Source organism: Pleurodeles waltl, chromosome 4_2, assembly GCF_031143425.1.
Source record: "Pleurodeles waltl isolate 20211129_DDA chromosome 4_2, aPleWal1.hap1.20221129, whole genome shotgun sequence".
Lineage (NCBI taxonomy): Eukaryota > Metazoa > Chordata > Amphibia > Caudata > Salamandridae > Pleurodeles > Pleurodeles waltl.
The window spans coordinates 477,936,220-477,950,378 of record NC_090443.1 but is presented as its reverse complement, the minus strand read 5'-3'; the positions used below and the strand labels follow the sequence as shown (position 1 = coordinate 477,950,378).

Here is a 14,159-nt window from a genome sequence, read left to right as displayed (position 1 = left end):
CTTGTTTTTGCTTAGTTACCAGGCCTCCATCCCACAGACCACCTAATATAGCTATTATTCTTGCACTTCTCTGTGCCTTTTCTTTTAAGTCCAAAAGGAAGCATGGTTTTTCGACTGATGAAATTGACAAGCTAAGGCGTTGAAGTCTTTTTGACAAGAGCATGACATCTCCCAATATCATCATGTTGAGAGTTTCTAGGTTTTGGTTCAGGACTTTCATCCTTGCCATCAAAGTCATCATCACCCATTCCAGGCGAACGTGGAGAACCTGTGTCCTCCATATCCTGTGGCACCTCTAAGACATCCAAGGATACCACGAGTTTATCATCTGAGTTTGGAAAATCACCATTAGTGCCGGGTGATAATTTTACAGTCAATTCTAACTCTTTTGCTAGTACACTGTTTTTTGGTGTCTTGGACTTAATAATAGGTTTTTGTCTTGTCTCTGATGGAGCACGATCCACTGGAAGTAGAGATACTTCACATTCTAGCTTTGAAGGTGGTGGTAGCTAGAGAGATGTCTAACTATCTCTTCAGTAACATTTAACATAGATAATGGAATCAGTACTATTTATGGCTGAGGTTGCCAACTTCAACTCTACTGAACAAAGGTAGTAGTTTGGGCAAACTTAGTTCACAGACCCTGCAATGGAGAGTACAGGTTTATTGTTCACATACCTCATTTCAAGGTTAGATGGTCTAGTAGCCTTGAGCATAATAATGGTTGCTTTCTTCGCTAAAAACGGCTTTCATGTATTTGATATTATGGCCATTGTCCTCAACCTCCAGGCCTGAGAAAACATCCTGTAGCAAATGTTTGGGTGATACAGAGGCACTAAAGACATAAGTATGTGATGGAAGATCCAAAGGAAGAATGGCTCTGTAACTTGAGTATTTCTGTGGTATAATTACCGTCATTGAGGAGAGATGTTTTTGTGTTGTTGACAGTAAAAGAGTATAGGTAGACTGCTGTTTCGTCATCAATGGATCCGTTGAAGAGGAAGCTGTTGTTGATGACTATCTTGATGTTGCTATACTGGTAGCCAATACTGTTGAATGTCTTCCCAACAAGCAAGTCATGAATGATTTCTGGGCTGTTGTCCACAGTGTTTTCCAATGTCTCCTTAGTCGACGATTTAGGAACTGCCGTCTTTATCAACAAGGCAGAATTTTGAATAGGCACCATACCTGAAATATCCTTTGTGTTTTTAGGGGACGTCTTTCAGGCTGTTTTGTGGAAGACCAACTTGAATTTCTTAGTGAAAGTGTCTTGACCCGAATCAGCTTTCCTCTTTGACTTTTCTGTGTCCTTTTTGATGCATCCAAATCTTTAGAGGAGGTATAAGAGAGCTGCTGACCTGATGACTGACCGTTAAATGTAGGGTCAGAGGGACTTGAAGCCTGCTTGGAAGTATTACTGACAGACTTCTCCTTGTGAGCCACAGTGTCCTTACCTTGACCTGAAGGTGTGGCTTTTCCAACTTTCTTCTCCAGAATAGCTAAAGCCAACCTTCTCTCGCAATACTAGTCTTAAAAGAAAGACATATCTCACATTTCTGTGGATTGAGGCTGGCACAAAAGCAGTAAAGACATTTTGAATGTGGATCACTCATACAGATTTTCTTCTTTCCATAAGCTTAAAAGTCCTGACGAGTGACTGTAAAGAAATGTCTTGTAGTAGAGAGTAACTGAGGGTGTTTATGTCTGATAGACTTTAATTTGGCTTAAACATAATGATGTGTTTAGGTTACTAAAATCTATGACAAATTAAAATTTTACTGCGTGTAAGGCTTACACTGCTATATTAACATTTTAACTAAGGGTTCCTAGTCTGGCACTGGGAATAATTCAAGCATGTGAATCTATTAAAGATCCAATGCTGGGGAAATGCTGATAACATAAAATAACTGAACACAGTCTTCTTGTATTCCACTACTGAAGCTGCATCAGTACCCTAGAATGAATGTATTGCTGTTGCAGGAAACAATCATACAAATGAACTACACACTTTGTTCACCAAAATAGTATACTTGATGTCTGTTGTCCACTTCTGTCTGGTGTGTGTTGTTTTCAGGAGCAAGTGAGTTAGCAACTCACTCACACCCTTCCTTTGTTTTCACCAACATCCCAGGCCTGGCAATAGGATTGTATAAACACATTACTTCTGCATTTAGAAATTTCTCACCTGTACCAAAATGGTGAGAAGTATAGAAGATTCAATGCAAAACATGGTCAGTGGGAACACTGGTACAGGACTCGTGCAATAAATACAAGGATAAGTAGCATACTATTCAAGTCTACCTAAATGAGCACACCCTTTAACATAACAGGTGAAATTGAATAGTACACATGTTTTCCTGAATTTTTTATTCAGGCAGACGCCTACATTTAATGTATATACAGACACATTTACATTCACGCACATTTTGGCCAGGAGATCCTTGTGAAGCAAGCATCTATGCTGTTGTATTGACAGTCCAAAACCCATGCCTACAAACAGTTGCAGTGTTTGCTTTCAGTAGTAGAAACACAGAAAAGAACACTGTGAGACCATATCCTGACACATAAGAGCATTAAATGCCAAAAGCAACAATATTCTCTCACAGGCACCAAGGTGAAAAGGTTTCGGCGATTCCCAAACTACATTTGAGCAATGTACAATCCATGGAAGGTCCGCACAGAGTTGTTATCCACCTAAGGCTCAAAGGAAGTCCGCAACAGTGGGTTGAAAATCTGATTGCCATGGCATAAAAATGAATGATTGCAAATAACTTAGTGCAGTAAGTGAATGGTCCCATCCAGGTGAAAAGCTGCACAACTTTCACAAGAATGTCAATCCATCTCAATCGTAGTTGTCACGTAAATATGGCAATATCCTGAGTGGCATATTTTATTCTGCGTGAAAAGAAGGCCACAACAAGCAAACACCAATCAGGGTGTAGAGTGGGAAACCAGGGGTTCAACTGTGGCTCAAACTGCAGAATGGCAGTCAACTGTATCACATTTTGGATTTAATGTCATTGGTTGAGTTTTTGAATAGTGGATGCTTACCAGAAAGCAACCCTATAAGACAGTCTGAATTTAATTAATATACAATTAGTATAAGGCTCAGCATACCAGGAAGCAAATAGTTTGTGAATTGTATGCCAGAGTGAAGGCTAGCAAGGTATGCCAAGCACGAGGCAAAAAAACAGAAACTGGCGCACAGTTCAAACAACAGCGTACAGTGTTTTGCTCAATATTTACATTTCCAAAGAAGTGTCTATTATTTCCCTTTAAAAAAACTTTGAAAAAAGCTTGGAAACAAATTAAAGCCCTGAAAATCAGTAGCTCCCAATTTTCGAGGCAACGGACAGCATTCTCCCATTTTACAAATGCATTTTCTAGGTGTATTATTGCCAGAAGCAGATCCACAGGTCAGAGGTCCTGAAATGGGTGCAGCTGCCCGAGTCAACTGCCTCAGAGCGATCACCAGACAGAGGCTTTTAGGAAACAGCAAGAGCAACTCTGGATAGCGCAAGTGAGGTGGGTAACAGGCAACAAGTGGTTCCCTCCTAGCAAACACTGAAAACGGATGGTGTCTGTGCCTTGTATTTCTCATGAAAGGCCTTCAATACTGGAACCAAGTTCAGAAAGGTTGGCCGGCAAGCAGCATCTGCCTCCCAGCTGCTCATCATCAAGCGATAGATCTGAAACAAAACAAAAAAAAGATGGTGTCATTATCTATGGGATCTGAAACTGCAATTATTTCAGAACATATTTTGGTGTAATGAGTAGAACGGATGACAGAACTGGAAATGTGTAATCTGGAATCAGATTTGCATTCTTTAAATATCTAGTAAATCTGCTGCACTGCTGTCCTGGAACAATATTTATATTAGTCCAACTGCAAGGTGCACTAAAATGCCTAATGCTCAGGACAGGGCACTAAGCAAGCTCACACACAGAACACATAAAACAGTTGATGTGTGAGGAAATACAACCACTTCTATCAAACATTTTCAGCCCATCGTCACAAGGTGCAGATCATCTCCGTGTCTGGAAAGGAGGAGGAAGCATGAGATGTTTTTTTTTTTTTTTTTACAGTGTTGAGGAGAAAAAAAAGACTAAGATTTAAGCAGGTAGCCAGCATAGAACAATAGATGTCTCTGATGTGAAGCCTTTTGTGATGTTTTGGGCTAGTATTTAAAATTAGGGAGGCTACTTTTGCCACAGTAGGAACCTCGTCATAGCTCTAAGCTGTCAAAGTGATTTTCCATGATTGAGGTGGAGCCGAAAATGGCCAACCTTTTTTTAATCAATGTTGCCTCTAAGAAGAAGTTGGCACTCATGTCAAAATGACAATGCCCCCTTAAGACTGCATCTGAAAGGAGGGATCCTGGCAAGGGTCATACCCTCAGATTCTCTTCGGATTTTATTTTTATACCATGGGAAACCTTCTTAGCGCTGGATGCATAAGTAAGTTGAGATGAATATGTATGCTGGCCAAGTATTACTACAGGTATGTAACTTGTCCATCTCTCACTCGAGATCCTTGCCAGAATCAAATGCATCAGAATTGACTAGACAGCAGTAAACCTCAGAATAAAGAGATATTATTGAGAGAACCCACTTTGAAAAGGTCATGCAATCAAATGTACCCTACTGTGCGCTCTTGGATCCAAGTCAAGATGAGAGACTTTACAAAATGTATACATTATTCTTCAAGTCACAGCTTTTTGAATATCTGCCATCAGGGTGGTACCCAAGAACTCTTCAGCTGCTTGTAAGGGCATGGTTCTCTTTCAATGAAGTGCTAGTCTGTTTACCCCTTTGCAGCCAAATGAAATCCAGTTGGACCCTGTTTATTTAGAAGGTACAGTTTCTTACCTGTAACTCCAGTTCTCTCACAGGGAAATCTCCACTGAAGTCAAGCATTTAACTGAATAGTCTCGACCACGTGCGGGACACCGGAGCAGTTCTTCACAATAAATCTTCTTAAGTGTAATGTGTGCCTCTCTTCGGGAAGGCTTGCACAGTCACTGAAAGTGAAAAATGACCCAATTCTTCATCTTAGATTCAAAAAAGGGGCCATGAGAATAACATGTTTTTTATTTCATGATTTGGAAAACAGCATAAATGTCTTTCACAAACCCTTTTTTGATAGAGTAGAACGAAGAACTATGTAGCCCCAGGGGCTGTCATCATACGAGTTAAAAATAGAGACTGCCTTCAAGAACCTAGAGTCCACCAGTATCCCATCATGCTCAGCAGGTGGCAGTTGCTTTAGTTCTTTTGAGGCGATGCTTGAATGTATGTATGGCACATATGTACCTATGTCCACTGTAATAGGAGGGTGCTTATGACTGCAATGGAGATTCCCCTATGAGAGAACTAGAGTTACAGATAAGAGACTGTTCCTTCTCTCGTAGGGGCTCTTCATTGAAGGGGAATGTAGAGTGTTTTCAGCTGGAGTACAGGGATTCTGAAAGAATGTCGGTAATGAGATAGTCTGGTTGCCTTGGAAGTCTGAAATAACCACAGGGAGGAATTTCGGCTGAGTCCTCAGGACCACTTTGTTAGAGTGGAAGACTGTGTATTGTTCGTGAGAACATAGTGCTTGGATCTCACTAATCCTGTGGGCTGATGTTATTGCTACAAGAAAAGCTGTTTTCCAAGAAAGATGTTACAGGAAGGATTTGTAAATGGGTTTGAAAGGATCCTGAATAGGCTGTGAAAGAACTATGTTGCGTTCCCAGGGAGGTGAAGGACGTCTTAAAGGGAGGAAAAATCTTCAACCCATCTAGAAAATCCATAATTATAGGGATTTTGAAAAAAGAGGTTTGTGAAGGACACTTTCTGTAGGCGTAAGGGCTGACAGGTGAACCTTTATCGAAGAGAATTGCAAGCCAGATTTTGCCAAGTGTAGCAGGTATGGAAGAATGACATCTTCTTGGCAAGTTGAAGGGTCCATACACTTTGAGAAACATGAAATTTAAAATCACTTGAAGGCATATGTGGAACAGGCAGAAGGCAGCTTAGCCTCCTTGAGGATCTCCATGCAGCTGTGTGGCAGGTTCAAATGTCCGTACTGCAGTAGCTCAGGAACCATGCAGCCAAATTCAAGGTGAACCATCTGGCCTCGAATTTCGTTAGCAGGTCTGGTCTGCTTGGCAGCTTGAGATGTGGACCCTGTGAACGCTGAGGCAGGTTGATGAACCACCACTGACGTGGCCAGCCGAGCTATGAGGATAATCTTGGCTCTCGAGTGGGACAGCTTGATAAAGAATGCCATGTTCAGGGGGAATCAGAGGAAAGAAATTTGCCAGACCAGTCGGTCCATAGGGCATTACCCTGGGTCCCTGATTTGTACTACCTGGAGGTGAAGCCACAGCATTTATTTTTCCTGTGGTTGTCGATGGTTGAAGTGTCCAACAGTTGGAAGATGCTTTGTACGATATTGTCGTGCAAGACCCATTCGTGGTTTTCTTAAAGAACTCTGCTGAGAGCGTCTGCCTGAGCATTTTGGACACCTGGTAGGTAAGTTGCAGTGATATTTAGCTTTCTGGTAAGAGTCACTTCCAAATCGCCTGGGCCTGGACCTCATTCTCCCCCCGCTTGCTGAGGTAGGACAAGGTGGCTGTATTATCCGTCTGAACAAGAAGGGTCTGGGTCATGAATGACTGACAAAAGGCTTTGAGCGCTAGATGAACTGTGTAGAGGCCGAGGAGGTTGATGTGACAGGTCATCTCTCTCTGAGACCATGTACCCTGGATTTGGAGGTGATCCGTGTGGGCTCCTCATCCTAATAGTGATGCATCTGTCAAAATGGTTTGAGAGGGGACCTGTTGGTGAAAAAGCATCCCTTTCAGGAGAGTGGCTGGAGAGCACCACCATTTCAGGGACTGATCTGCATGAAGTACAGCTTGGTCCTGTCTTCCCAGTTGCCTGTTAGTTGGTCCCACTGGTCCACGAGGCATTCTTGGAGAGGCTGCATGCTGAGATGAGTATTTGGAATGAGGAAGATGCAGGAGGCCGTCAATCGGAGAAGAGATGGCACTGCCCTCGCTGTTGGATCGATACGAGTCTCTCCTCTGAAGGACACACTTTTGCCTGAATGGTGTCAATGGAGGCTCCCAAGTAATGCAAATTCTGAACCGAAGTAGGTGTGGGCTTGTTGTGGTCGACATGAAGCCCCTATCACTGAAGGAGATCGCAGGTCCAGTTGAAATTACGTTGGGCTTTTTGACAAGTTGGCGACTATGAGCTCAGTGTCTAGGTATGGATAAATGACGTTTCGGTGCTTCCAGAAATGGGTCACCACTACTGCCTTGCACTTTGAAAATGTTCTGGGTGCTGACGTCAGGCCAAATGGAAGTACTTTGTACTGATAATGGTCCTGCCCCACACCAAATCTCAAGAACTTTCTATGCTTTCTAGCAATTGGAATATGAAAATATACATCATTATGGTCAGTGAAGCAAAGCCAATCTCCCTAGTGTATTTGGGGATAGATTTGATGTAATGCCAGCATTCAGAGCATTTCTCGACAAATCTACTTGTTGGGTACTATGAGGTTGAGTATGGGTCTGAATTTGTTATTGTCTTTTTCACCAGGAAGCGGGGGGGTGGGGTGGGGCAGGGGGGGTGGAGGAATCGATGCTGTGGCGGAGATCGACCTGAATATCAGTGAGGGGTTTTAACCCTCTGAGGATAAAAACGGCATTGGTAGGGTTTGAATGATTTTCTCTGCATAGGATCTCTCTAGACCCACCGCTTTAAGGGTTTCCATTTCACTTTTCATGCATGCCATCTCCTCACCAGTGTGACTTCTGAAGAGAGTGGAACCTAAGAATGGTAAGTTATGGATCCGTTGCAGAGACTCCGGGCTTGAGATGTTAAAATGAGCCAATCATATCTCCTTAAGGCCACTCTGTAACAATATTCAAGTGCGGCTAAAAGGGAAGAATCTGCTGCTGCACTTATCACCTGATTAGAGACCATTGCACCCTCATTGACTGTCTCCATGAAATCCTCCCTTTTGTCTCTAGGGAGCTGTTCTGCAAAGTGCTGGATGGAGTCCCAGAGGGCTCTGTTGTATCTGCCTAAAAGAGGGGTTTCACCACCTGCTTTTATTGTTATGGCAGTGCTGCAGACCTTGCAGTCTGCAGAGTCCAGCTTCTTACTCTCCTTATCAGGAAAAACAGATGATGATAGAGAAGTGGAGAGGTGCTTTTTAGTGCCTAAGATTACCACAGAGTCCAGAGGAGGATCAGAGTGTAGGAATGGAGGATCAGAGCGGAAGAATAGAGGACCTTGATCTGGAGGTCAGTATTTCCTTTTTAGCCTCAACGGAGCAGGGTTAACTGTGGCTGGTGTCAAAAACTGCTCTATGGCTGATTCTAGAAGGCCAGGGACCAGTGGCAGTAGTGGTCTTGAAGCTGTCTGCTGGTATAGTGTCTCCAATATTACAGATGTGGAGGGTGTAGGTACCAACATCTGTAAAATAAGTTTGGCCACCCCCTCATACCAGGACCTCTTGTAAGGGTGTATTGTCATCCACTGGAGACATACGAGGGGGTGGAGAGTTCGACAATGTTGGAGAATATCCTTTCATAGAGGTGGAGATTGTATCTCTAGATCTATAATGGAATCTTGTGCAAGATCTAGATCGTGATCTTGAGCGGTGTGATCTATGTCCCCGATGAGAATGGCAGGAAGATGGTGATGAGCACCTGGAAGCATGGCATCTGTGATGGCGAGAGCAATAAAATGTTCGAGAGCGCAATGTATAACTTGGAATTGGAGTCTCCATAGGTGGAATTGGCATTTGAAGGGGCGCTGTTGGTGGTGGAGGAAGTGTTGTCTGTTGTGGTGGAGACAAATTTGGTGGTGGGGGTGGAGGATGAGGAGGAAGCGTAGGTGGAGGAGGCAAAGAGAAAGATGGTAACACAATGGGAGAAGGTGAATACATTCTCGAATACTGAGACCTTGGAAATTAATTCTTTATCTCCTGGTGTCTCCTTGATGTCAAAACAATTCCTTGACATCAACATTCTACTATGACACCTCTACGTTGATCTGCTCCTCGACGTCAATCCACTCCTTCTTGACGACGAAACACTCTTTGATGATAACAGCGGTCTGCGCAAAAATGGTGTAAGGGCCTTCAACATTGACTGGTGTTGCCTCGATGACGACTGACATCGCTTTCTTGCCGTTGACCAGGTAGGAGACATGCCTTGCCTCAATGCTGACCCTCTTGACGGTGACTGGGACCAATGTCGTTTTGGCACAGGAACCTTCTTTTCATTCCTCCCAAGTCCTTCTAAGGTTGATTGATGAACCCTAGTGGAAGACTGACCTTTCCCTCACTCTTAGGTCCGACTTCCAACCTGTGCTTGTTGTCGCCGTACCGCCACAGCTCCAGAGGCGAATATTCTCCCTTTCTCGTGAGGTGCATTGTGAAAAGTTCCTGAGTCAGGAACATGAGATGCCGGAAGGAAGATAATACACACTTCATGACTGTCTGGTTTTGTTTTAATTCATGACAGAAAAGGCAGGGACGGATGAAAACCATCAAATACAAGTGTTGTCACCAAATTCTGCTGAAAAATGTTGAAAAAGCCTAAAAAGGCTGAGCTCAATGCGCAAGGATCCTGTCAGCAAGAGCCGGAAAAAAAGAACTAAAGCAACTGCCACCTGCTGAGCATGATGGGATACTGATGGTCTCTAGGTTCCTAAAGGCACAGTCTATATTTTAACTCATTCAATGACAGCCTTTGGGGCTGCACTGTTCTGCTTTACTTCATCTCTCTATTAAATAACGGTTTGTGAAAGATATTTATGCAGTTTTACCATAACATCATGAAACAATATGCATATATTAATCTCCTGACCCCTTTTTTTAATCTAAGATGAAGAGTTGGGCCAGTACAGCCTGTTCCTATAGGCTGCAAAATATTTGTAACTTTTTAGTGACTCTGCAGGCCTTCCAGAAGAAAGGTGAACATTAAACTTAAGAAGATATGTTGTGAAGAAGTGCTTCAGGGTACCCACATGTGGGCGGGACTATTCTGTTTAGTGCTTATGGAGATCCCCTATGAGAGAACCTGGCTTTACTTGAAAAACAGGGGTAGCATGTGCACACATTTTCTGGACAGAAATCATTTAATAGGAAATCATTTTCTTGCTAAAAATGTGAAGTAGTAACTTTGTTTGAGTTTAAAGATTCTAAAGTACACTGTCTTCACTCAGTCTGGTTAACACAAACATTTTAGACTAGTTTTTAGCAGAAACCCTCCAAGAGCTCTTAGTAAAAACAAATGAAAGAGAGAACTCTGCAACGGTTAAGGCTATTAGAAAGGTAACCTCCAAGGACAGAAATTTTACAGCAGTTTTAGTTGACAACTAGTGTGTGTAACATCATAGTGCGTCAAATAACCTTAGCAGATGTAGCAAAAACTGTTGGAGTCTCATTTAGATTGCTGAAGTATGACTACACCATGTAATTCAGAGTTGTAGAAAAACAATCTTTACTACCAGGTAGTGGAAGTAGTGAAAACGTTTTCAGTGAGCTGAAGGACCAGCAGTGCCAGAATATTCCATTGCGTTTATTAACAGAGACCAAATATGTTGGAATGGTGAGAACATTCTAACCTCTACCTTTTGGTAATCTCCCCAGGGGGATCTTTCAATTGTCTTTCTTCACACTGGATATCAGTACATTTTATTTTACTCCTTTAATACATTTATACATTGACAAGTGAACTGTGATGTAAATTGACTGGTGAACTGTACTGACATTTCCTGCTGCTACTTGATTTGCTACAGTGCACTAATGTTATTGCCAACAGGAATCTTTAATTAGGTAGTATTTTCATATTGCAGGGTTCAAAGGCTTATGTTACTAATTAAATTGTATACAGTGATTGCTGATATTTTTAGAAAACGTGCACTGCTTAAACAAAAAATGTTTTACTTAATCGTGATTTTATGAACTGAGTCAGAATTTCTACACAAAGTTCATAAACAAATTCAATTTTTCATTGACCAACTTTACCTAATATGTGCTTGCATAGGGGGCAGTTTCCGGTGTCCATCCACACCTTCCAAACATACCCAAAAGAGAGGAAACAGCAATGGTGTTTCAGCAAAGCAGTCATCCAGGCAACCTAGATTGAGGCCTTACACTCCTGCAACATAGACCAGGCCACCTTAAGCTCTGGAGTGTTAGGGAATATCAACAGCATCTTGAGGAGAACTCCTCCTTGAACCTTGACACTTCTACACTCACACAAGTCACATCACCTATGAAAATGGAGATGAGTGCACTATTTACTCCAGCTCTAATACCCATTATCACTCACTTCAGGTATTGGGCCCACTGGTATTTGTATCCCTCAGGGAGAGGCAGCTGGTTGTGGTCTGAGTGCAGGCAATGCCAGAGGAGCAGATGGCATTGCCCCTACTTCTCAGGGATTCTACCTAGCCTAGTATCTGTCTAACAGAACACTTTTACTTGTAAAACTCTTCTAGACTAAATTTCTGTCTCCATACAGACGGACAAACATTCAGAAAAACAATTGCTGTAAAAAACAATATGTAGGTCAAACTGTGAATTGCTGTAAAAAACAATATGTAGGTCAAACTGTGAATGACCTCCGTACACGATTCAGGAACCACAAATCGGCAATAATTAACAAGAAACTTGACCAGCCTGTAGCCAACCATTTTAACCTTGTGGACCATTTACTATCAGATTTGAAGATTTTCCCTGTGGAACATGTTTTAAAGGAAGAACTACTGGACATCAGAGAAATGTCTGGATGTACCGTTTAAAATCACTGCATCCAGATGGACTGAACATCACTGGCAATACCACTTGATTTCTGCATATCTGAAGAGTTCTCAGGACTGCATTGATTCCACATTCCAATTGGAATCTTCACTCATGATGCTTTTTGAAAATCCACCAATGTCAGCTGTGCAGCCACTGAGCAAACAATCTTGTACTACCTGAGGAAGGCGGAAGCTGAAACGTTGTAGTAGAAATATATTTTTGTTCTTTAGTGAGATCATCTGTTTAAGTCACTTCTTTCTTGGATATTACATTTTCTTGTGGCTCATTGTATCCTTTGGGATCCAGATTTTTGCCCTGGCTGGCTGCTTTCTTGTTACCCTGCATCTTCCATTATATATATATATATATATATATATATATATATATATATATATATATATATATATATATATATATATATATATATATATATATATATATATATATATTCATAAAATGGAAAATGTCACGTTCCGCTGCAGATTCACATGCTATGCACAGGTCCTGCCATCTAATGTTAGGCTCGGAGTGTTAAAAGTTGTTTTTCTTCGAAGAAGTCTTTTCGAGTCACAGGACCGAGTGACTCCTCCTTTTCGGCTCCATTGCACATGGGCATCGACTCCATCTTAGATTGTTTTCCCGCAGAGGGTAAGGTAGGAGTGATAGAGTGTAAAGAAAGAGATGTCCATGCAATGGAATAGATATATATATATATATAGATATACATATGTACAAACTTGAATGTAACTTAAACGGCTACAGGCTCCCGGGGAGGAGGAAGGGCGCATGTGAATCTGCAGCGGAACATGCCACAAACAGATGTACACTGGGTAAGTGACATTTTCCGTTTGATGGCATGTGTAGCTGCAGATACACATGCCATGCATAGACTACAAGGCAGTTCTCCTCCCATAAGCGGTGGTCAGCCTGTAGGAGTTGAAGTTGTTTGAAATAGTGTTCTTAGTACAGCCTGTCCTACAGTGGCTTGTTGTGTTGCTAACACATCTACACAGTAATGCTTGGTAAATGTATGGGGTGTTGACCAAGTGGCTGATTTACAGATTTCTGTCATTGGTATATTTCCTAGAAATGCCATTGTTGCTCCTTTTTTCCTAGTGGGATGTGCTTTTGGTGTTATTAATAGCTGTCTTTTAGCCTTTAGGTAACAGGTTTGGATGCACTTTACTATCCATCTGGCTATGCCTTGTTTTTATATAGGATTACCAGTATGGGGCTTTTGGAATGCGACAAACAGTTGTTTAGTCTTTTTGAATGATTTTGTTCTTTCAATGTAATACATTAAAGCTCTTTTAATATCTACTGTAAGGAGTGCTCTCTCTGCTACTAAGTCCGGCTGTAGGAAGAAGACTAAGTTCCACTGTTTGATTTAAATGAAACGGCAAGATGACTTTAGGTAGGAATTTTGGATTTGTGCGAAGTACAACCTTATGTTTGTGTACTTGTATAAAGGGTTGTTCAATAGTGAATGCTTGTATTTCACTAACTCTTTGTAATGAAGTGATTGCCACTAGGAATGCTACTTTCCATGTTAGAAATTGAATTTGACAGAAATGCATGGGTTCAAACGGTGGACCCATGACTCGTGTGAGTACAATATTAAGATTCCATGAAGGTACTGGTGGTGTTCTTGGAGGTATGATACGTTTTAGACCCTCCATGAAGGCCTTGATGCCAGGCACTCTAAATAGAGATTTGTTTTGTATATTTTGCAAATAAGCTGAAATAGCTGTGAGGTGCATTTTAATGGATGAAAAAGCTAAATGTGCTTTTTGTAGATGGAGTAAATAACCCACAATGTCCTGTATGGTTGCGGCAAGGGGTGTTATGTGTTTGGATTGGCAGTAAAAAACAAACCTTTTCCATTTGTTTGCATAGCACTGCCTGGTGGTGGGTTTTCTTGCTTGTTTAATCACTTCCATACATTTTGGTAGAAGATGTAGATATCCAAGCTCTAAGATTTCAGGAGCTAGATTGCTAGATTGAGTATTGTTGGATTGGGGTGCCTGATTTGTTGTTTGTTTTGCGTCAGCAGGTCCGGCCTGTTTGGTAGTTTGATGTGTGGTACTAGTGACAGGTCTAACACTGTTGTGTACCAAGGTTGACGTGCCCACGTTGGTGCTATAAGTATGAGTTGGAGTTTGTTTTGATGCAGTTTGTTGACCAGAAATGGAATGAGCGGGAGGGGGGAAAAGTGTAAGCAAATATCCCTGACCAGTTGATCCATAGAGCATTGCCACTGGATCGAGGGTTTGGGTACCTGGACGCGAAGTTTTGGCACTTTGCGTTGTGGTTGGTGGCGAACAGATCTAGGTCTGGT

The 14,159-nt window shown here is 42.0% G+C and overlaps 1 protein-coding gene across 2 annotated transcripts in view; it reads right to left on the bottom strand.

Moving 5' to 3' along the window:
• Nucleotides 1-2,350: 2,350 nt before the first annotated feature.
• The window catches only part of TYK2 (tyrosine kinase 2), a 579,821-nt gene continuing 568,012 nt past the window's right edge, over nucleotides 2,351-14,159 (bottom strand). For both annotated transcript variants that reach the window (XM_069231824.1, XM_069231825.1), the window contains exon 24: nucleotides 2,351-3,689. In XM_069231824.1, the coding sequence (XP_069087925.1) occupies nucleotides 3,555-3,689 (135 nt within the window). In that variant the 3' untranslated portion in view covers nucleotides 2,351-3,554. The remainder of the gene's footprint in view (nucleotides 3,690-14,159) is intronic.